The following is a 24,359-nucleotide window of genomic DNA, read 5'->3' as shown; positions in this document are numbered from 1 at the left end:
GATAAATGATTACCAAAATAATGCTTTAAAAAAATCGTCTTTTTTAAAGCAAAAAATGTATCTCTTGTGTCATCTGGCATTAAGAAAAGTCTGAACTACAATTTCCTAGTTAAATAAAAGAAGAACCTAGAAAAACAATGAAATACTTTATAAGTATTGGAGACTGCATGTAAATCCAGCTTTAAAATGAGCAGTAGGGGTAAAACACCAGTTATGAATGTTTGTTCTCTTCTAGACCATGATTTTATTTAATTTACTTTGGTAATTCCAGATGAAGACTCTCACACAGTTTCTGGATTGCTCTCTTAAAGTCAAACATATTCTAAGTGTGTAAAACTCGTCTAGTGATACTGTCAGAAATAATATATTTAAGAAAAGCTACAACACAGAGCAAGAAAATACGACTACAGGACAAAGAATTTAGACTTCACTGCAAATAAAGCCATATTTGATATTATAGACACATGTTCCTATTTTCACATCAGTCACTTATTAACACCAAACATTACATTTTAACTTTTCCCCATTACACAGTACAATAAGCCTGTCAAGATTTCCAGGAAATAACCATCCGTACCTACTGTGCTTCCAGCAACCAAAGCTAAGCTGGTTGGTACCAGAAATCAACATTTTCAGAATGGCATCACTAGACCACACGGACTCACAGCAACTATTACCAGGAGCATTTACTCATTTACAAAGTCCTAAATCAGTCTTGAACTGAGGCTCTGAGATTCTAGCCATAATATGGGACCATATCAAAGCAGCACAGGATCCTCCACCACTGCTGTTCGTTCTGTGCTAAAATCTCATTGTTTCTGGAGACAGTGAAGGAAATGCCTTCAGGTGATGATGGGCCCCTGCTTCTGCCGCCTGGTTGCGTGTTGGGGGGTCACTATCCTGGCTCACATGGCCCTTGCTGCCTTCGGCCAAATCTCTCCTCAAATACCTGTCTGAGAAGGACACCTACTTTCATTTCCTTCTGTCAGGTTGAATATTTAGGGAGCTGCATGAATAAAACTGTTTAAACACACCACTGTTTGTCAGCTAAGAGAATGATGGACATAGTTTAAAATCTGAATTCATTAACTAGAGAAATTCACTGAGGGCCAGTTAAGAAGGTTTTCTGGTAACTGTCAAATGAAAATGATTGGGAAAAAAAGAAAATGACTGGACAACTGTTTCTTCTGTTCTGCTTTTATGACAATAATCATCACACTAGTAGGATACACATTCAAAATACATGACGGGATGTATCCTAATTAATTAAGCACCAGAGTGACTTTATATATACACGTGTGCGTGTATGTATATAGCCTGCCAGGCTCCTCTGTCCAGGCATTCTCTAGGTAAGATTACTGGAGAGGGTGGCCATTTCCTTCTCCAGGGGATCTTCCCAACCCAGGGATCGAACCTGGGTCTCCTGCATTGCAGGCAGATTCTTTACAGTCTGAGCCACCAGGGAAGCCCTATATATATAGTTACTGGTAAAAGTAAATAAATGCTCTAATTTGAACAATGAAAATAAAATATGAGAGCTAGATCTAGTAACATGCTGAGGTTAAATTTCAGTTCTTTTTGCTAACTACCTAATCTAGCACTCAATTAGAATCAACTCTCAGATTTTAAGGGCAGATAAATCAGTAATTAGCCTTTTTCCCACAAAGGAGAGTGGTACTTTCAAAAGCTTTAATAATCCTAATGATTTAATTTACTGAAGGGCAGGAAAAAAAAATGTGGCAAAGATATGTGCAAAAATTACTTCCTCCTAGAATTTAAAATCTCCTCAAACATTTCACATAAAGCAGGTTACACTTCCCTGCTGACAGACAATATCTGAGAATCAGTAAAAAATTCTTTGAAACTTTCAACATACATGAATAAAAGCAAAGATCCTAGGCAAGATTATAATAACCTAGGTTATTATAGTTCAATGCATACATAATATGGATGTCAAATTGAATTTTAAAGATACAGTAAACTTTCTTTCTTGATAATTACTTTTCATACATTTAAACTATGTAGCTTTTAAGATGAAAACTTTTTAAAGAAACCATAGGCTTCCAACCTAAAGATTCTAGCACAAAGTTTCAACAAATAAAATTTTTAAAAAGTGATGAAATTTATGAAATACTGTACTAAAGGGTTAAAACAGTGATGTTACATCAATAAAATACTTCAGTAAGGTACCTAATGTTCTAAAGAGCAGAGTCATCTCCCAAAGTTTACTCTGCTTTTCTCACCCCCTAGTCCTCATGGATTGTGCTATTACTTACTCTTTCAGGATGTGTTTTGGAGGCCCTTACAGTTCCCTTTTAATACTTTATATCACAACTTATTCTTAGCACAGGTTCTCCAATTGAGAGAGAGATTTCACTGCACACTTTATGGCCATAAGGCATAGCCCTTATTTTGAAACTTCTGGAGGAATTCCAATAATGAAATTTCAAGATATGACTATTTATAAAGGGCTTCCCTATCTAGAAACGGCTTTACTCTTTAGAGACCATACCCGTTTCCTTGGTCATAAGTGAGACATCATGAACTGCAACTTTTGAGCAGTCAGGTGTGACTGCAGCATGCACGAGGCTAGGTGAACAGTGTGACGTGGCTGTCAGCAGGTGCCAAAGCAACCCCATGATACTGAGGTTGTTGGCTCAGACTCCTTCACAATAAGCAGTGAGAATCACCAGGCAAACCAGTGCTTACAAAGGAGATGAATTCAGAGAGTATGGGCCTTGCACCTTTCTGATAAACTTCTCCCTGATCCAAGGTTATTCTGCCATGATCTTTTGATCAATGATGATTGTGCTTTTATGCACATAAAGTCTTCACGGGAGAGACCAGGCTGATTGGAAAATAACAAGCAAACCATTTACTCCAACTGAGCTACTTTACAATTGCAGAAACGTATTACAGAGCAGTCACAAAATCAAGCCATGAATGCAAGGAATGGAAAAAACATGCCCGGGAGCTGGTCCCTACAATTTACAAGATGCTTCATCCTCCCAACTGCATTCTTTGTCCTAATGAGTGAAAACAGTAAGATTATTCAATCTGAAAAATCACAGATGTCACAGTGGTACAGAATAATTGCCTTTTTTTTTTCTTTACAGTGTAGGAAAAGCTTCTTTTCTGTAGCCCACACTACATAATAGCACTTCAACCAGGTTCCTTTTAGAATGAAAAGTGAACAAGTTTCCCAATGTCGGCCTTATAAAATCTAAAGAGATGATTAAATTCAAACCAGGCTGAGCTCTCAATCTGAGTGATTTCAGCCACTGAATGAAGGGGAAAAAAAAAATCCCAACAGGGAATTTACATGTACAAGCACCAGGCTACAGAATTCATCACCTTTTTCTTAAAAACGTAGCTAAACCTTAATGGAATCATAATACTTTCATAAGGTTAATCGTCAGTCATCCCTAGTCATATCTTGTTCCTCTTTCCATTTTTACCATTTCAAATATTTCACTATTGCCCACCACAAACCATTGAAAATGATCAGTTCTGTTTATTCCACTTGTTTCTCCAGTGAGTCAGCTGATTTTTGACCAAGAGCTCCAAGTACCATTTGAAAAGCGATGTCTTTAAAAACCTTCCATGTTTTAAACACTTGGTTAGAAAAAAGATAACTACTGGTACAAGCTTATGTGCTTCATGGTGTCTTTTCAAAATGAGAATATAAATCATTGTACATCAAATCAAAATAGTTAATATATATTTTATCTGGCACTTCCTAGAAATTAGGCATTAAACATAAAATACCTTATAAATTTATATAACAAAAATAAATGTTTATATTTTAATCTCAAATAGATTACCTTAGGGGAGCAGTTCATGTATGAACTCCTGCACCGTCAGTGTGGCAGCGGAGATCATCAGAAATACACATTCAAGTCCACAGCCCTTGGGAAGAGATGGATGCAGTGGCTGCCACCCAAACACGTGGTCTGTGTCCTAACATTGAGATTAAGGCTCTCTGTTTTGGAAGAATGAGCTGGACTAAAACAAGTATAGAAGTACCATGATATTCTTTGAAAATACTGAAAAGACTCTGAAGAGTTTCAAACACTGGGGGGGGGAAACCATATTGACTATAAAAATAAAATAAAGCATCTAACAATGACTTCACATACTTTGGAAGAGGCTTGCTGACATGGAGTGCCCAAATCAGAAGGAATGAAGAGCCAGGAAACTCAAGGGGTGTCCCCAGCACTCTCCACTGGTTGGGGGCTTGGGTTCCCAGGTGCAGCTCTTTGAACGGGCTGGGGAGCAGACCGGAAATAGCAACCACAATTTCTTAGCAACGGAAAACACCCACTTGAAGGCAAAGGCCCAGCCTGGTAGGAGAAAATCCTTGGAATGAACCATTATAAATCGGAAGATTTCAGAGAGAAATGCCATTCATTTTACTATCAGTAGCAGACAGCGAAAAGGAGAGAGGGAGAGAAACCAGGCTCCTGTGAATGGCAGTGTTTCAGGCAGGTGAGCTGTGGTTTTTGACAAGTGTCATTCTTCCTTACTGCGTGGCTTTCTTCACGAAGAGGGTGAGATCACTGACAGCCGGGATCCTTCCAGAGGGAGCGGGTGCATGAAGCAGGTGTGCTTGGGTATGCCAGTGCCCTGGCAGCAGGGTGCCTCCCGCATTTCTCCCCAAACTGAGAAGCAGTTCTGGCACCTCCAATCGTCGTCCCTTTCCTAAAGCAGCATATGAAGTGTGGCTGACGTCGCTTCTTATCTTCTGCAGCCGCACTGGCTGTGCCGGCTGGTCCTGTGAGCTGGGTCCTTTCCAGGCTGCTAGAGCCTGGTGACGTCTCGGCATTGCTGCAAGTCCCCGATGCTCTCGTAGTCATTCTCTTTTGGGCGAAGGCCATGGTGACTGTTGGTCTCTGGGGTAGACTTCTCTTCCTCTCTGTTTAGAGTCTGTATTGCTTCATAATCTGGCTCAGGCTCCTCACTGGGCTTGCCTGCTGCTGGAAGTGTGCTGACACTATTCGGCATCTTCTCAAAGTCTTTAACAGTGGCATAGAGATCGTTGCAGGAAGAGGGGGACCTCGGAGCGGCTCCCGGCATGGAGGTGTAGGAGGTCTCCGGTACTCTAAGTGACTGTCCTGATTTGTTCCCTGGCTGTCCTTTTTTATGCACTGATGAATACATGGCCGAGATCTAGAAAACAAGGGGGGAAGTGAATAAATAAGCTCCAAGCTTGATTCCTCCCTCCCCCCTTTTAGTGACAAGCTAGATTCTTGGGACTATGGGGGTGTGGGTCCCTTTAAGAATTTTTTTCAGATTCCCAAACTTTACGGAGACATAATTGACACACAACACATGTAAGTTTAAGGTGTGCAGCATGATGGTTTGATATACATATTGTGAAATGATTACCACAATAAAGTTAGTTAACAACTTCTTTACTGTAATTACCATATATTTGGTGTGTGGTGATAACATTTAAGCTCTAAGTTTCAAGTATATAACACAGTATTGTTAGTTCCAGCCACCATGCTGTACTATATTCCCAGAACTTATTATAGATGGAAGTTTGACCCTTTGACCAACATCTCCCCATTTCCCCCAGTCCCCAGCCTGAGGCAACCACCATTCTACTCTATTTCTGTTTGGCTTTTCTAGATTTCACATCTATATGAGAATACACAGTATCCGTCTTTCTCTATCTGACTCATTTCACTTGGCACAATGCCCTCAAGATCCATCTATGCTGTTGCAAATGGCAAGATTTTCTTTTTTATGGATGAATAATATTCCATTATGTGTACATGCGTGTGTGTGTGTGTGTGTGTGTGTGTGTGTAATTACATTTTCTTTATCCATTCATCTGTTGTTGGACAGTTAAGTTGTTTTCATGACTTGGCTACTGTGAATAATGCTGCAATAAACAGGGGAGTACAGATATCTCTTGTAGACAGTGTTTTCATTTCTTTTGAATATATACCCAGAAGCCGATTCTTCACAACCTATGCTAATCCTGGAGTACGTAGCAGAACAATTATATGTGTTGTCTATAACTTTGTAAGTAGCCTAATTCTATGAAATCCAGGTTCTCTCTAATTCTGCCGAGGGTTTGAGGCAAGCAGGTAGAGTGGGCAGCTCAAGACCCCCAGGACCTGACTACAACATCGGGTTTTATTTGATTTCTTTATCACAATGATATTTCACCTGAGGAAAGTTTTGACTGCTTTACAAAAAAGGGTAGAAAACATATCATCCTGGTGATACTCAAAAGGGTGGGCTTCAAGTCAGCAGTAGCAGGATCTGGACATTTTTTGGAAAGGCAAACTCTGGGGCACCACCCCAGAACCACTGAGTCACAAATTCTGGGGGTGGGCTGACTCTCATGCCCACTAAGTGCGAGAACCACTGCACCAGACTGTGTAATCCACTCCTCCCGCATCACAAAGGTCTCAACAATAGCTTCTGGATGCTGGTTGGCAGTATACATATATCTGTCAGAGGATCACTTTCCACTATTTTTTTTTTTTCTGATTTTATCTATTAATTTTATCGAAGGACAATTGCTTTACAGAATTTCGTTGTTTTCTGCCAAATATCAACATGAATCAGCCATAGTTATACCTCTTCCTCTTGAACCTCCCTCCCATCTTCCTTACCATCCAACCCCTCTACTATTTTTTAAATTAACACTTCATTGCATACTATTGGTTAAATAGACATTCAGAGATGGGGCTAAGTTTTCTTCAGTGGGAAAATTCATTCTTATATGAAATCAACTCAGAAATGATATTGGGAGACAATCAACTTAGGGGATGGGCTGCCCAGGTGGCTCAATAGTGAAGAATTTGCCTGCCAGGGCAGGAGATGCAGGAGTCATGGGTTCAAACCCTGGGTCAGGAAGATTCCCTGGAGAAGGAAATGGCTACCCATTCCAGCATTCTTGCCTGGGAAATCCCATGGACAGAGGAGTCTGGTGGACTACAGTCCACTGGGTCGTGGAGAGTCAGACAAGATTGCACCTCTCATGCACCAAAGACAAAAACTTATGGGACACTCTTTCCTTTGGGAAGAACAGGCTGTTTTCCAAGCAAACCCACTCAGTCTCACCAATACATCTCATCTAGCCACAAATACAGAAGGCAGGAGAAGGGGATGACAGAGGATGATATGGTTGGATGGCATCACTGACTTGATGGACATGAGTTTGAGCAAACTCCAGGAGACGAAGGACAGGGAAGCCTGGCGTGCTGCAGTCCGTAGGGTTGCAAAGAGTCAGACATGACTGAGCGACTGAACATCAACAACAAAGCCACAAATATCAGGAGAGGTTTCATTTTCTTTGATACAAAAATGGACTGATTAGGAGATGTGGGAGGGAGGGTATTGTTTTATTGTTAGAAATCATGGTTGGAAATAAGTAAAAATATCCTTCATTACCTGCAGTTATCTTTGCACAGCAATTGATGTATTAAAACACCCAGGAAATAAGGGAACATACTTCCTGACAGATGCTTGGCTTTGCAAGTGCAGAGGGAGATGTCCTACTCTCACATATCCACATGCTGGGCAGAAAGCTTCCAGCTGGCCTCCAAAGCTTCTTAAGACACGCCTGCCGCACGCTAACTGTCATTTGCATGAGAACTTTCCCTACAGGCTGGTGGCTGGCATTTGCCAGGCTTAGACAATCCAAAGGGTTTGAGTCAGAGAAATAATCTTTGTGAAACTCCTGCCCTGTTGATTTAACCATTTTCATGCATATTAAATTAACATTCTCACCTGAGAGGTTTTAACTAAAAAATTCCTTTCAAAATGAGGAATTAGAGTAGCTTTCCATTTCAGAAGAATAAAAAACAAGGCCTCTGCTTTGTGTAGCAAGTTGCCAACACATGAAACTTTTTATTTAAAAGGTGGTCCGAGCCAAAAATGTGGACGGATTATAAAGGGGTGAGTCAGGCATGATAGGGGCTTCCCCGGTGGCTCAGAAGGTAAAGAATCTGCCTGCAGTGCAGGAGACCGGGGTTCGATCCCTGGGTTGGGAAGATCCCCTGGAGGAGGAGGAAATGGCAACCCACTCCATTATTCTTGCCTGGAGAATCCTATGAGGAGGCTGGCAGGCTACAGTCTGTGGGTCACAAAGAGCTGGACACGACTGAGCCATTAAGCACACATGCATGGATAGTAATGAAGGGAGCCGGTGTCTGGATATTTATTCCTCAGCTTCAGCGGTAACATCAGGAAGACAAACACAGCTTTATCTGTGAGAGTGACAGCGAGAGCCGGGCCCTCAGCACCATTTCTGTTTCTCTTCCTCCTTTCTTGCCCATGCTTCTGTCATAATGGCTTCCACTCCTGGTAAGTACTTGGGCCTTCTTGGCTTTTACAGTCTTTTCTTTTTTAAATTACAGGCTCTTTCATTAACTTGCAACTTAATATTATCCCTGGGCATGAACCAAATGTGCAGGAGGGTGTCACTGTAAATTTGAAATCTTATTAACATTTCTCAAGTCTTCTAATATTCTTTTTGAATATATTTCTCCTATGACTATTATTTTTATTTTGTATAAATAAAAGGTTTCTCTTCAAGCCCTCTTACTATTTAGCTTTGTAATTTTTCTCTTTAACATCTTTCATCATTATTATTCAGTCTGTAAATTGTTATTATGTTCTCATAAATTACCCTCTTTCCCTCATTTCTCTTCTTTTTATATTCAACCCTTCCCCCATCATTCTGTTAAATTAGGATAATAGTACTTAAAATTCAGGTCTCAGTTTCAGTCTGGACTAACATTATATCACATGAATATAAAAATAAATGATCTCCATATTTATTTTTCCTAAATCATCTTCCTAGAATGAATACATGGGAGTCACAGTTCTTTATTCTATGTTCAACATTCATCAGTATAACAGTGTCCTATTCAAAAACCACAAACAAATGTAAGATAAGAGGAAAAGTAATTAAAAATTTCACATAGTCTCAATTTATTTTAAAGAATTAGTTTCCAGATCTCTTATATATTTTTTTTCAGCCTGGCTTGTAGAATCTTAATTCCTTAACCAGGGACTGAACCCATGGCCTCAGCAGTGAAAGCACCAAGTCCTAAAAACTGGACTTCCAGGGAATTAAAATATTTTCTTAGCCCAATGGGATGGCTCCAGGAGAGAGAAAAATGCTGGAGGAGGCACAGGAGCCACTTCGGGCCCTGGTAGGAGGGCCCTGCATTAGTCTCGTGGGGGCGGGCCCAGTGGAGATGGACAGGCATGGGGGGGGACATGAAAGTTAGCTTCTGAGGTGGAATTGAAGGGCCTGATTACTGGCTGAATCTGAAGACAGTGAGGAAAATGCGGTGTTCAGGAGGGCCCCAGAGTTTTGGCTTCTGCAACCAGGTGGACAGATGGCAGTTCCACTCCCCGGAGAGGGAACATGGTGGGGGCTGGGCAACGTCACACGTGTGTGTTGCTTTTGTGTGTGTGTACGCGTGCCAAGCCACCTCAGTCGTGTCTGACTCTTTGTGAGCCCATGGACTGTAGCCCACCAGGCTCCTCTGTCCATGGGATTCTCCAGGCAAGAATAGTAGAGTGGGTTGTCGTGCCCTCCTCCAGGGATCTTCATGACCCAGGGATTGAACTTGTGTCTCTTATGCCTCCTGCACTGGCAGGTGGGTTCTTTACCACTAGCGCCACCTGCAAAGCCCACATTGCTTTTGTACACATACACAATTTACTAAGCTAGGCATGCCAGAAAGAGGCTTTATGTAGCTAGACAAATTAAGGTGTTCGGCTCTGAATCTAGCTTGACAAAATCCCATAAATACTGGCTTTTACAATTTTAATGCTTCACTGAAAGTTTAACCCATGACTCTTTAGCCCCAGTGCTTAGGAGGATACATCACTGTTTCTCATTGGTGGCCATGTCTAACCCTACTTCCAGTCTGGAAGGGTTTTTGAAGTTTCCTGCTCTGTCTCCCAGAAGCCTAAGCCTTTCTTCCTCTGTCTCCCAGCCTGGAGCAAATTCTCTACACCTACCTGTTCCAATTCCCTGCATATTCCAACCCACTATTAACTTCCTTCTAATGGGAACCTCCTCCCTGATTAAAGCTCACACACTTACATTTCTCTCTTCTCATTCCTCTTTCCTCCCCTCCCCTTTCTATTTTTGTCTTCTCCTTCTTCCCTATTGAGCTTCTTTGTTCAACTTATCCTCTTCCTTGTCTTCCCATCTCCCAGTTACTTTCTCTGAACCATGATAAAGCCAACATAGCCAACTCTCATCTCCAACCATAGGCTTAAGAGCCTACTTCAGCTTTCTCAGATGAAGGGTAACATGACAGAGCGTCTACTTAAGGAAGGAAGTGCTATTCTCTATTACAAGAGCTTCTGGATTATTTAAAAGTAACAAAACTCACCTCTTCTTCTGTGAGAGTTGGGTCTTCTTCCCGGGACTTGTACGACAATGAACTAAGTCTCTGTTAGAACAAAATAAATCAAGAGAAGAGAGTTTAAAGTCAATAATTTAACCTTTTTTTGGGCATATGCTTTGATGCAACTATAAACAAAAATGTTTTCAAACGATTTTTAGACAAGAAACTATTTTCTACAAAGAAATTATATAAAGGACCTCAGGAATAAACACATAAGTATGATTTTACATACCCAGCAGTATTACATTAGATAAGTTTCTTCTAATTTTTTTATTTGAATCTGTAGGTACAGAAAAACCAAATGATTATGAAGCCTACTGTTTCAACTCCTAATTATCACTGAAGGATTGATCATTAATGAAAGATTGAAAAATTGACTGAAAAAATACCATGGTGTTTGTCAAATCCCTAAACTTTTTATTTCTAGTTTGCATGAGTCATCAGGAAGATTCTTAAGCCATCTGGAAACTTTTCACAACTAGTGGAGAAATCAACTCACATTTTCTGGCCTCATTTCTTGGTGATTCTTGGTGATTCTGGCTCTGGGTTCACTGAATCTCTAACACATCTCCTGCCTGAATTCTTGGTGATTTCAACCGACCTGTATCCTTCCAAACCTGCACCTACTCCTTGACCTCCCTGCACTGACCGTGCATCCTTGCCCCACCTCCCTGCTCAGTCTGCACCTCAGACCCCTCTTACCCTAAACCACAGCAGCCCCACTATCCCATCTCCCTGCAGGCCCCTTCCGACCAGCACTCACTATTCATGCCTACTCCTCCCATAACCCAGTTTCAACAAGCCTGCAAAACTGTGGGGCCCCCAACCACTTTTTCCATGTCTCACTTCTCCTCAGTGTCCTTCCTTCTTACCCTATCAAACTCAAGCTCCATGGTTGGCCACCACTGTCGTACTTTAAGTACTCCACTCCCTTCCTGGTCACTGGAGAACTCACCCCTCAAGTGAGTCCTTAAAGCTGCTCTGAATCTTCCTACACCTGCTACTACCCCCTGGCCCCTGCTTTCCTAGCTGCCTTCTTCACATCTTCTCCTCTCTCCCCGAACCCCCAACACCTCATCCCTAGCTGAGGACCTTGAGAAAACTGAAGGAATCAAAAGAAATGTCTATAAACTTCTACCTCTCCCATCACACCTCCAGTCTCTGCATTCACACGTCTTCCTTCCTGCCCGCTGCCACAAGTGAACGTTCCATGCTCCACCTTAAGGAAATCCCTTCCTCCTGTGCAGGAGACCCTGACCCCTTGCACCCACTTGTGGATATAAGCACCAGCAACACTCCATTCTGTCTACATCAACTTTCCCCTCTATGGAGTCATCCCCATCCACATAAAAACAGGCTATTTATCTATTCTAAAACCCAAACCAAACCAACACACCCTTCTAGTTCTGTTACTAATTCCATTATAGCAAAACCTCTTAAAAGAGTTGTCTAAAAAAAAACAACACTCAATTTTTCTCTTCCTATTATCTCTCCAAACCCATTTCAGTTCAGTTTCTGCCTCCTAGATTCCAAAGAAACTGCTCTTGAGGAGGACACTGATGTCCACCGTGTCACTGATCTCTCCTGACCTCTCTCCTGACCCACCTGCTGTGTGCTGCAAGGTCACCCCTTCTTCCCCGAACACTCACTCCTTGGCTTCTAGGACACTGGATTTTCCTGTTTTTCTCTCCTGTTTTCCTCTCTTCTGCTGGCTTCTTTCTTTCCTGGACCTGTGTCTTTAGAACTCTTCAAGTCCCCACTCACACACACTCATGCAGTGATCTCACCCGATGTCAGCTTGAAAAAACTAATTTCTGCTGCTGACTTCCAAATGTACAAGCCCAGCCCAGGCCTATCCTTATAAGCCTGCTCCTCCATCCAGCTGTTCTCTGATGTTGCTTCTTGGATGACCAATATCTATCTCAAACCAATATGTCCAGCCCCGAACTCCCAAATTTGCTTGGCCCACAGTCCTTCTACTTCAGTTTATGGCAGTCCCACACTTCCAGGGGCTCAGGCCACACCCTGGATTCATCACTGTTTCCTCATCCTTTCATCCACATCTGGCCCATCAACAAATCTCCTGGTTCTAGTTTAGTGTCTCCTGTTACTTCTGCTGCTCCTACCCTGTTCCAACAAGTGTTTCTTGTCTTGCTTATTAGAATGGCTACCCAACTGGTCTCCTTGCTTCCATTCTTCACGGCTGAATGTCAACTCCATCAGAGGGATCCTTCTTAAACCCAGATGAAGTCATCCTGCTCAAGGCTTTCAAGCGACCCCATTTTATTCAGATTATAAGCCAAGGCCATACAGGGCTGGGCCCCCAGTTAATCTCTCTTTCAACTCCTCTTAGCCTTGCTCTCTCCTCTCCAGCCACACCTATACCCTCTTCGTCCCTGGAGAGGCTGGGCGTGCTCTGGCCTCAGGGCCTTCATACTGGCCATTCCCTCTACTTCATTGGCTCTTCCCCTAAAACATGAACCAAGTCACTCTCTCAACTCCTTTTAATTTTTTGTTCCAATGCCCCTTTGAACAAAGCCAGGTATGCCCTGACCACTCTCCTCACAACTGTGCTCCTACCCAATTTTCTCAGTCCCTCAGATTCTGTTCTGATTTTTTTCCTTTATATTTTAAAGCCTTCTAAGATATACTTTTGTTGTTCAGTCACTAAGTCGTGTCTGACTCTTTTTGAACCCGTGGACTGCAGTACGCTAGGCTTCCCTGTCCTTCATTATCTCCTGGAGTTTGCTCAAACTCATGTCCATTGAGTCAGTGACGTTATCTATATAATACATATGTATATATGGGGCTTCCCTGGCCGCTTGGATGGTCGAGTCTGCCTACAATGCTGTAGACCTGGTTTCGATCCTTGGGTTGGGAAGAGCCCCTGAAGAAGGCAATGGCAACCCACTCCAGTTCTTGCCTGGAAAATTCCATGGACAGAGGAGCCTGGTGGTCTACAATCTATGGGGTCACAAAGAGTCAGACACGACTTAGTGACTTCATTTTACATATAAGTATTATATAAAAAATATATTTTACTTACATACATATTTATGTCTTTATCTTCTAACTAAAATGTAAGCGCCACAGGGGCAGAGGTTTTTGTTCATTTATCTGCTTGTTCACTAGTGCATTCCCAGCACCTAGATCTTGCAGCTTACAGTGGAAAAGCTCATTAAAATCCTTTTGCAAATGAAAGCATGAATATTAAGCATTTCAAGTTCTCCCAATCACTTAAAATGAGAATGGTTTATATGGAAACGATGGATCATTCATCCCTATATTCCTACAGAAAGGTAATCTGGTTCCCAGATGGGTATTTCCAGTTTCTAATGTGACATCTGGAGAATGGCTTACTTGGCAGTGGTTAGACAATCAACTCTCTTATCTATCAACTGCTTGTAAGTAAAAAAAGGTTTAACTGTTTTAAACAGCATAAACTTCACATTAGTTTTATTATCTTTGGTTATACAAAGGGCAAAAAATTGGGCTGCGTTTTTGCCTTTAACAAATATGTTCATAAACACTTCATTGGTGTTGTCAACGGCTTACTTCGTGGGTAACATGAAAAGCTGAAATGCATTCAGAGAACTCTGTGCAGAATGACCCCTTGGAATAAGGGCTTCCCAAGTGACGCTAGTGGTAAAGAACCCACCTGCCAATCAATGCAGGAGACAGAACAGACGCAGGCTCCATCCCTGGGTCGGGAAGATCCCCTAGAGGAGGGCATGGCAACCCACTCCAGTATCTTTGCCTGGAGAATCCCACAGACAGAGGAGCCTAGCAGGCTACAGTCTATGGGGTCGCAGAGTCAGACACAACTGAAGTGACTTAGCATGCACATATAACCTTAGCCAGGGCTCCCCTTTGGATCATGAACTCCACAAGTTTTCTAAGGCTGCTATTGACTGACTAGCCCCTACTTAGCTTTCCTACCGAAACCTGAGAAGAGAACCCTACTGTTGTCTCTGCAGAGAATGGAAAATTGCAAGGTAATGCTGACAGCTGGAGATGAGAATTCCAAGCTATTGTGGCTCGGATGTCAGTTCACAGGACACACACAGAGAAGGCTCAGGGATTCTTACTGCATTTTAGAGCTCTGTTGAACATCTAAACTTAAGAGTCACAGGTTATTGTTTAGAAATTGTTGTTAAATAAAATCTCTTACTTGACTCCTATAAAAGTCTATACATAACCAGATATGCCCAGCAGCACCTGTGGGCTTGTTCCTGGGCTCTGATTTCTGGGACCTTGGGTGGAGGGGCGGGAATCACCCCACTGCTTGGGATGGCGAAAAGTAGAAGAGGCTAAATGGGCAGCAAAGTCTCATCTTTTTCGTTTTTGGCCTTCAAAATGTAGAAAATAATACTTGGCCTCAACTAGACATGATGCAAAAACTGGAAAATATCCAAGATGCCAAGGCAGAAATATTTTGTAAGCATGAGTTTTCAGTATTTTATTACTTGGAGGGGTAAAAAAATTCAAACACAGCTTACATGAAAACAGCTTTTACCATTCAGTGCACGTGAAGATGTCAGCATGTATTTCTTAGAATACCATGCAAACAAACGCCCCAGGTTTAGCTAGATTCCCAACTGGGACCAAAGCTCTGAAACAAAATCGCAGGAACCCACCTTGTTGGTTTCACTGGTCCCCTCAGCGGCTCCCTCTTCTCGTGCTTGACTCTCTTCCTTCTGAAGGTTTTCATTTTCGTCCAGGAGTTTCACGGGGACAGGAGGCGGGGCCTCCTCTTCTGGATCACATGAATTTCCAAGAAGAATCTCCGCGTTGACACTCTGTCGACACTTTTTGTTTCTGTCCACCGAGGCATACTCGGCAAAGTCTGTTCTGCTGTTGGCCTGCAGCCCCGGAAGCTCTTTCACACCGGAAGTAGACTTCGACCTACTGCTGTGGCCTCGACTTGGCTGGGCAGCTGCCGTCACCTCCTTAATTTCGTTCACGGTTTCATACAAGCAGTCCTCCACCATGTTTTCTTGCGAGGAACTGTCCTTGAGCACTTCATAGGGTCCTTCCATCCGCAGAGCCTGGTCCCCGTCTGCACTTCTCCCATTGTGCATCGTGTCCACCGAGCTCTCTGGGGGAATTCTGGGCAACTCTCGACTTTGATGACATTTTGGCTTCCCTGTGCTGTCCTGGGAGTCCAGTAGATCTGAAGCCGAGGTCTGGACTTCCTCATAATGTTGCATGCAGGTCACCGTGCTGTCTTCTGAAAGAACTAAAGCAGCAGGAGTATTAAAAGTGGAGAAAGACGCTTCCTTATAGAATTATTACAGTGACTCGGATAATGTCAAGTGAAGTGAAATCAATGTGCTGGCTTTTTATTTGACTTGAAGTTGCAAATTGTACATGATGTGACTGTTAGTGGAAATCTGGGCTTCCCTGGTGGCTCAGACAGTATAGAATCTGCCTGCCAATGCAGGAGATGCAGGTTCAATCCCTGGGTTGGGAAGGTCCCCTGGAGAAGGGAATGGCCACCCACAACAGTATTCTTGCCTGGAGAATTCCATGGACAGAGGAGCCTGGCAGGCTATGGTCCATGGGGTCGCAAGGAGTCAGACATGACTGAGCAACTAACATACATTCTTATTTCAATCACAGTGTAAACTAAAGCCATCCATTTCATCTTTCCAATACAGTATGTAATAAAATGTCTTGGCTATAAATTTGGGTCACAATTATACAACATTTGTGGTTACTCCTGATGGGCTTCTTATAGGCAGTGTTCAAGGGACCAGAGGATGAACGTGATGCTGCAAGGGGCCAGACTGTGGTGGGGGGCTGGGCACCTGAAGAGGGGCATGCATGGTGACTACTCCCCCTGTTTGGAGGGACTGTTTGGGAGCCATCCTCCTTCACGGGTCACTTTGACAGACATGATGGAAACCATGGGGCAAAACTGTGGCCAAAACAGAGTCCCAAAGGGTCCACCTACCCTGTGCCTTTTTAAAGCTTTTCCCTCCAGCTCACTGCCCCTCCCCCACCCCAACATTTCTACTTCAAATTAGAAAATGCAAACAAGAAATTCTTAGATTGCCACAGAAATGTAACCCTGTGGAGGCATTCAGTCATCCCTTAATCAAATGACTTTTTTTATATTAGTCCATTTATTTTAATTGAAGGATAATTACTTTAAATATTGTGATTATTTTTGCATCAAATGATTTTTGAGGGCCTATAGGTGCCAGGGATGGTTGAATGCTGGATACATCCTTCATCAGTGATGTCCAATGAGTCTGTGCTGCAGGTACCTACACTGTATCTCACAATAGTGAGCCGGCTGTTAAATGACTGTGTCTTGCATGTTCTTCATGTACTATATATTCTTCATATATATGTGTGTGTTTAAGTGCCAATGTATACCTAAACATATATTTATACTGGTATATTCATATGTATTTACTTTATATTTTTGTTATATATAGCCTATATATGCAAAACTTATGCAAAAAAACTTAAGTTTTTTAATCTACTTGTTTTTACTGACTAAACTGGGGTTCTCTAAGACCCTGAGTCCAGAATAGTATCTATGGTATGGCTGATCTCACTAGGTTTTTACATGAAAAACGAAATGAGTGAAAGAAAGAATAAAATGCTTACCTCCTGTTCTGGAAAAAAAAAAGACTACTTCTCTTTGGGGGAGGGGGCTTGAAATAAGTGTCCCTAAGGAGTATCTGGGCTTCCCCAGGGGCTCAGATGGTAAAGAATCTGCCTGCGGTGCAGGAGATCTGGGTTTGATCTGTGGGTTGGGAAGGTCCTCTAGAGAAGGGAATTGCTACCCACTCTGGTATTCTTGCCTGGAGAATTCCATGGACAGAAGAGCCTGGCGGACTACAGTCCATGGTGTCGCAAAGAACTGGACACAACATCTGGGGAAATTGATAATGGATCTCTTGATCTGTGAAGTTATCACCACCACCCACTGTGTTCTGAATACTTAATCATCCTGGAGGAGGTGAACTTTCGCCCTCTGGATTTAGATGTTTGTGTCCTGGTAGACAGAACCGGCACTGGCGTCTGAAGACACAGTGTCAATCCTGACTGCCCCACAGCTTCCTCGTCTATAAATGGAGGTAAAAGAGGATTTGCTATTGCAGGTGAAAGCAGTCTGTAAACTGCACCATGGAAATGTAGTTGTGACCTCTGTCAGCATTCACATCAGGCAGTGAGCGTGTAGATGGGGTGCCTAGGACTCAAATCAAAGGTTCAGATTACAGATCCTTAGTGCATAGACCATAAGATCTTAGGCAAATTAAGAACTTCTCTGTGCCAGGCAGAATAATGCACCCTTAGGTGTCCACGTCCTAATCCCTAGATTCCATGAATGTGTTTCGTCACATGGCAAAGGAGGAATTTAGGACAAGGATAAACTGCCTACCTGTTGACCTTGAGATGGGGAGGACCCTGGGCATCCAGGTGGGCCCAGTGTAATTAGGAGGGTCCTTATAAGTGAAAGGGGCTTCCTGGTGCCTTAGACAGTAAAGAATCTGCCTGCAATATGGAAGACATGGGTTTGATCCCTGGGTGGGGAAGATCCCCTGGAGAAGGAAATGGTAACCCACTCTAGTATTTTTGCCTGGAAAATTCCATGGACAGAGGAGCCTGGTGGGCTACAGTCCATGGGGTCTCAAAAAGAGTCAGACATGACTGAGCAGCTAACACCTGTAAGTGAAATGGGCAGGAGAGCCTGAGAGAGGCTTGACGATGGAGAGAAAGGCCTGGACCAACGCAGGCAGCTTCTAGAAGCTGAAGCAGGCGAGGAACCAGATTCTCCCCTAGAACCTGGGGAGGAAATCCTGCCCTGCTGCTACTGGGCTGGACAATACTTACAGATTTTAGCCCAGGGAGACCCGGTTCAAACTCTGATACCCAGAGCTGTAAAGGGCTGGACAATACCTTACAGATTTTAGCCCAGGGAGACCTGGTTCAGACTCTGATACCCAGAGCTGTAAATTAATCTGTGCTGTTCTCAGACACTAACTTTGTGGTAATTTGCTGCAGCAGCAATGTTTCAGTTGCCTCCTCTGTAAACTGAGGACAGTAATAATCTCCATCTTACAGAGCAGTAGTAATACTAGTAATAGTAATCTTATAGGTAACAGCAATCTTACAGTTGTTAGTGTACACGAGTTCATAAACTTACAGATCTTAGAGCGAGGGCACCCAGCAGTCAACTCATAGATACTAACTTTTCATCCAAATGATATTTTTTTTTTTTGCTAAAACTGGCAGTAATACAAAAGGAGAGCAAGAACACATTTCCTAGTTTTTTTGAGCTACATTTTCTTTTTTCATGTGTGAACGGTTTATTGAAAGGTGAAAGAAATACACTGGATAATGTAGCCAATAAAGTCTGCATTAATAAGACAGCTTCAAATATGTGACTGGAGCCAAATCCTGCAGGAAAAGTCTGGAAAAACAGAGCAATAAACAGGCCTTCGAGTTATCTCAGGCAAGGGACAAGGGACCCCTCCTTGTACCACTCATTGGTGAAGGGCTGCCTTGGGGAAGATATTAATTCCCAGGTACTTCCATCCAGGTCACGCAGGCAAGTGAGCTGGTGTTATTAAAAAATGATGATGGTAATAGCGGTGGTGTTCTGAGCTACATTTTCTGACCTTTCTGAGCTACATTTCTAGTTCTTTCGCAGGTAATGAGGCCTGCCCGGAAAGCTGGAATTGTGGCAGCACTTACCATCTCCGTTGGTGAGTGCTCCGTTCTGCTCGCTGCTAGGGGGCGCATCTGTGGCCAGGCTGGTGACAGAGCGGCTGAACATCTCCTTGTCAGAAGGCTGCAAGAACAAAGGTGCCAGGAGAGTCAGACTGCGGGGCAGAGGGGAATAGCCATGCCTTTTTGTTGTTGTTTTATTTATATTTATTCATTTGCATAGCCTGTGGGACCTTAGTTCCCCAGAGTCCTAACCAGTGGACCACCAGGGAATTCCGTCCATGGCTTTGTCTAAAAATTAGAACAGCAACAACAAAACCCAAATCTGCTACTTAGATGCAAATTAAGTGAAATGAAATGAAGTTGAGTCCCTCAGTTGGACTAGCTGCATGTCAAGGGCTCAACAGCCACATGTGGGCAGTCGCCATTCTGTCAGTGCAGCCAAGCCATCTTGATAGAAGGTTCTGTTGGACAGAGCTGTCCTGGGAATCTCCTGAGGCTGCCACCCACAGAGTTTCCCTTCCCAGATCACAGGTGGGCTACAGCAGGTCGTGGGGAGCCAGTCTCCTAGCTCAAGGCAAGGCGGGACGGGGAAGCCCCAGGGCTGATCCGAATCAGCGCCAGCAGATAGCGGCCTCGTCTTTCTCCCAGAGATGCCGGAAATGTCACCCTTTTCAAAGGTGTGTCATGCTGAGGCAAACGAGGGAAAACATCACCTTTGTCATCTGAAGGGAAGAGTCTTAAATCTGATCAAAGATAAATGTCACTGACATCTGAGATGTTCATAATCAGCCAAGTCTCCACTTGAAGGTTCACAAAAAATGTTGTATGCTAAAGCTTAGGTCTGCAAACCTTCCTTATTCTCACAAATTCAGGACCCTTGAGGGGAAGAATGGCATTGATCGTTTTTTACTGGGCTTATTGGTGGAAGTGGACAATACAGGGCATAATACACAAGGCTGAGCTACAGTTGGAAGTACGTTGCTAGATCACGTATTTCTTGAAATATGCCGCCTGTCTCATGTAGCAGCTGAATCACTGCTGATACGGTCTGCTCCCCAATCCCGCTCATGAAGTACATGCAGGACCCAGGTGGCCACACCCAACCGGCTCCAGGAGTCCACACAGGAAGTTCTGATGTAAATAGCACCACTTGGCTACCTGGCTTCTCAAATTCTCTGACTCCTGACTGGCAACGAAGTAATAACAACACAGGGGGCTTCCCAGGTGGCTCAGTGGTAAAGAATACACCTGCCAAGCAGGAGACACAGGTTAGATCACCAATCCGGGAAGATCCCCTGGAGGAGGAAATGGCAACCCACTCCAGTACTCTTGCCTGGACAATCCCATGGACAGAGGAGCCTGGTGGGCTATAGTCCAAGGGGTCGCAAAGAGTTGGACACGACTTGGTGACTAAACCACAAAAATAATAATAGAGTATGGAGCTCACGCTCATCATGCTCCAGAAACTTACAGGGAATCAACTGTTTCAATCCCATGACAGGGGACCCCCTTTCCCCTGGGTCGCCCCTGGACCTGCGTGTGTGTGAAGCTACAGCAGAGGCGCCATCTTCTCCCCCACCAACCTTCTGGGTGCAGTCTAACAGAGGTGCTGCGGACAGGTGAGAAGTGGGGACACAGACAACCAGAGACTGCCGTGGGGGTGACAAAGTGAGGGTAAGAGGGAGGGCGGTGCTGAGAAGCCGGGAAGAGGTGGGTGTGTGAGCCTCCTGCACACAGAGACAAAAGGGAGGACCCCCGGGGCTCCTAGGAGAGGAGACTTGACCACTTCGTTGCCCGGGCTGGAAGAGTGCCCACATTCACAGGGCAGGGCGCCCGGGACTGGAGACGCCTGCTGGGGGGCTCAGAACCTGACTGCTGGCTGCTTTTTTTACTCCAGACCTCACCTCCAGATCCCTCACCTCCAGACCCCTCACTCATCCATCGTTCCTCTTTGCCCCTTCTTCCTCAGACAGATTTACAGTTGTTCTTGAGAAATTACATCTAGGAGAGAAAGCAACTTCATAGTTTTATCCTGCGTATATGAAGGCAGGGGCTTCCCTGGTGACTCAGCAGAAAAGAATCCGCCTGACAAGCAGAAGATATGGGTTCAATCCCTGGGTTGGGAAGATCCCCTGGAGGAGGGCATGGCAACCCACTCCGGTATCCTTGCCTGGAGAATCCCATGGACAGAGGTACCTGGTGGGCTACAGTCCATGGGGTCACAAAGAGTCAGACATGACTTAGTGACTCAAGAACAACGTAGCAACTCAACAACAACAATGGGAGGGTGGCCCACCCCCAGCTGTTAGTATTGTTCAGCCAGTTAAGGGCACAGGCCTGAGCGGAACAAGGTGGGACCAGGATGCTCAAGCTGCTCCTCACCTGGGTGGATCCCAGAGGCCCTCAGAGCTTGTCAGGACCCTGTAGGACACAGACCAAGAAAACTGGGCCAGGCCATCTAGGATGCTGGGGGTCTCAGGCTCCTGCGACCTTACTGATAGCTGTTATGGGTTGAATTTTCATCCTCCCTAAATTCCTGTAGTGAAGTCCTAACCCTCAATACCTCAGAACGGACCTCCTATGGACTCAGGGTCGTTGCGGATGAAACAGGTTAAGATGAGGGATGAGGTCATATCAGAGGCCTTCTAAAAGGGGAACATGGACAGACATAAATACACACAGAGGGAAGATGGTATGAAGAGTCACAGGGACAGATATGTCAGTGAGGGCAGAGTCTTCAAGCATCGCCAAGGGCACCGCTGGAAGCGAGGAGAGCAGCCTGGAACACGCGCGCCCTCATAGCCTGCTGCTACCGTGATCTTGAATTTCTAGCCTCCAGAACTGAGATGATAAATTTATTATTTAAGCCACTCAGCTTGCAGTCCTTTGTTATGACAGGTGTGGCCAACTAATAAACCAGCTGGAGCTGGGCAGAGGCGAAACAGAAACGTGCCTGCGGTAAGCTGGGACTATCCGAGCAGCTTCCGAGCGCTGGCTGCAAAGAGCCAGACACAACTGAAGTGACTGAGCATGCACACAAGCTAGCCACGGGGAGGATAAACCTGCAGCACAAGGGCTCAGCCCAGGCAGCCAGTTAACTCTGGCTGAGTTGCTGCCCTCAGCTTGTAAGCTTGCAGGGACCTGCTTAGAGAAGTGGCTGATGCCTCAAAGGGCACATGCGTGTGCACACACACACACATGCACGCACACTCACCACGTTCATCAGGTTCTCATGGTCCCCACTGTGCGGTCTTGGCTTCTTTTCTCTGAAACAGAAAAGGAAACGTGGCTGTAATATCCAACGTGCCACCTAAAATCAAACATACACTCCCCTTTCCTATCCAAACTGTATCAACACTTAAATCTCTCTTTTAATAAAGAACCGACTTTATTTTACTGAGAAACCAGAAGCCAGACAACTTACCCCTCCTCTGCAGGCAGCAGGGTCTGAGGGGGTCAAGTCCTAGCAAGGGGCTGGCCAGCTCTCTTGCCCCCACTTCCTCCAGGAGTAGAAAATACAAGTTAACAAGAGGACTGGGGGCAGTTTCCTGAGTATAAACTGTTTATATCTAGAATACTGGGATGATTTCTTTTTTAATTTTTATTTTTTAAGGAAGTCCAGACAATTCTCATGTCTTCATTTTTCTTAATTCAGTCTTTGCAAAGTCACACACTGCCAGGGGATTGAGAAAATAAAGAAAATACAACTTTTGGCTTGTTGGGAAGGGTACATGCTCTCAGGATGAGTCATGTGTACTTCCAGACTATGGAAAAGTCCATCCAGTAAAAATAGAATTTATTTTTACTCAGGACAGGCTAAAGAAAGCCGTCAGTACTAGAAGCTACCTTTCCCATAGACGTATAAGGCAACAGTGACACCTAGTGGGAGCATAAATAATTACAGCGACAGGCTCTCCCAGGCCCAGAAGAGTTGACACTCCTCTCTTCTTTGGTCTTATTTCTTCAGCCAGCTGGTCTCCAGCTCAGGAGACCTGGGTCCGAACCGGCACTACTTGAGTTCAGGGACTCCAGATTTTCTCTTTTTGACAGAGACTTCAGTGCAGGAAGCCATATCCGGACTTTTAAATGACACTTGGCAACTCTCTTCCAAGGTTATTGAGAAGAGTTTAGAAGAGGGTTGGCTGCCAGCTGGTCTGCACTGGCTGCTCCAGCAGCAGCCAGCTCACCAGAGAGCGGCATATGTTGTAACAATGTCCGAACACCTGGAAAATCACTCTGGCTTCGGAAGGACTCTGCTTCTCTCCAAGCAAAGATCTCCTTTTTTTTTTTGGTGGGAGGGTTACACATTTTATATGAAGGAGTCGAGAGAGAGAGAGAAGTGTAATTCTAAAATAAGACAAGACGGTTATTTCATACACAGAATGGTTGGTTCTCTTTTAGAAAAATCTGGTTCTTAAGAAACTGCAGTTCTAGATTACAAGTCTTTAATAAAATGACCCCTCCACAGCTACAGAGCAGCAAAAATTCTCAGTAACTCTCAAATGGTAGCAAAATAGAGTGTGTTTAATACACATCGTACTTAGATTTCCAAATGTCCACAGATGGAGAAAGACAATATAAATTTAGACATGGGTGTGCTCATGAGAACAGAAAAAAGTTCCTTCTGGGAAGTTTCATATATAAGGGCTTTCATATATAAGGTCTCTTCCACTTGCTCCCCAGGAAAACCAAATATGGCCTTTCACTGAGCTAATAAAAAGTGTCCTGGGCCCCTTTGCAGGAGAGAAGGCAGTTAATCACAGGAGTGTCTGTGAACATCTATGCAGTGGGATGCCATCCATCACAGGCTTTTTAATACAGAAAGTCTTCTAGGTCCCAGGAACGTGTTATTTTAAGGCTTCGGTAGACACCCGTCACTCTCACCTGTTGCAACTGGAACACAGAAAGATGAGGAAGGTGATGAGGAAGAAGGTGGCCACAGATGCCAGGCTCCCCAACAGGATGATCTGTGTTTGTCCCTCGATCAGCAAGCTTCCCTCGGATCCCATGGTGGGGGCAGGGAGTGGCACGGGCTGCTGGAGTCAGTCAGTCCTTCCAAGGTGGCAACATGGGGGCAGAGGGTGGCGTCTTCCTGCAGAGAGAACAGCTTGTGTTTTGACAACTTCTCAGGAGAGGTGCTAGAATCCGGTAGCAAGTTCCTGTGGGGGAGGGGCTAGATGAGAGTGGGGGCTGGGGGCAAGTCTGAGCAGATCAGGGAGGTGTGTACAGAACACACTGGACTCGACCTGAAACCAGTACCCCTCCGTGGTC

General features: G+C 44.2%; 1 protein-coding gene across 12 annotated transcripts in view; it reads right to left on the bottom strand.

Moving 5' to 3' along the window:
- Positions 1-1,581: 1,581 nt before the first annotated feature.
- PAG1 (phosphoprotein membrane anchor with glycosphingolipid microdomains 1) overlaps positions 1,582-24,359 on the bottom strand; it is a 153,606-nt gene continuing 130,828 nt past the window's right edge. For 11 of the 12 annotated variants that reach the window (XM_044928648.2, XM_044928652.2, XM_044928655.2 and 8 more), the window contains 6 exons: positions 23,973-24,180; positions 22,303-22,354; positions 19,113-19,209; positions 15,035-15,636; positions 10,383-10,442; positions 1,582-5,169 (listed from right to left, as the gene is read on the bottom strand). In XM_044928648.2, the coding sequence (XP_044784583.2) occupies positions 4,801-5,169; positions 10,383-10,442; positions 15,035-15,636; positions 19,113-19,209; positions 22,303-22,354; positions 23,973-24,097 (1,305 nt within the window). In that variant the 5' untranslated portion in view covers positions 24,098-24,180 and the 3' untranslated portion in view covers positions 1,582-4,800. The remainder of the gene's footprint in view (positions 5,170-10,382; positions 10,443-15,034; positions 15,637-19,112; positions 19,210-22,302; positions 22,355-23,972; positions 24,181-24,359) is intronic. The other variant, XR_006544924.2, reaches the window with a different exon arrangement.

This window comes from Bubalus bubalis, chromosome 15 (assembly GCF_019923935.1).
Source record: "Bubalus bubalis isolate 160015118507 breed Murrah chromosome 15, NDDB_SH_1, whole genome shotgun sequence".
Lineage (NCBI taxonomy): Eukaryota > Metazoa > Chordata > Mammalia > Artiodactyla > Bovidae > Bubalus > Bubalus bubalis.
This window is presented reverse-complemented; position numbering and strand designations above follow the sequence as displayed.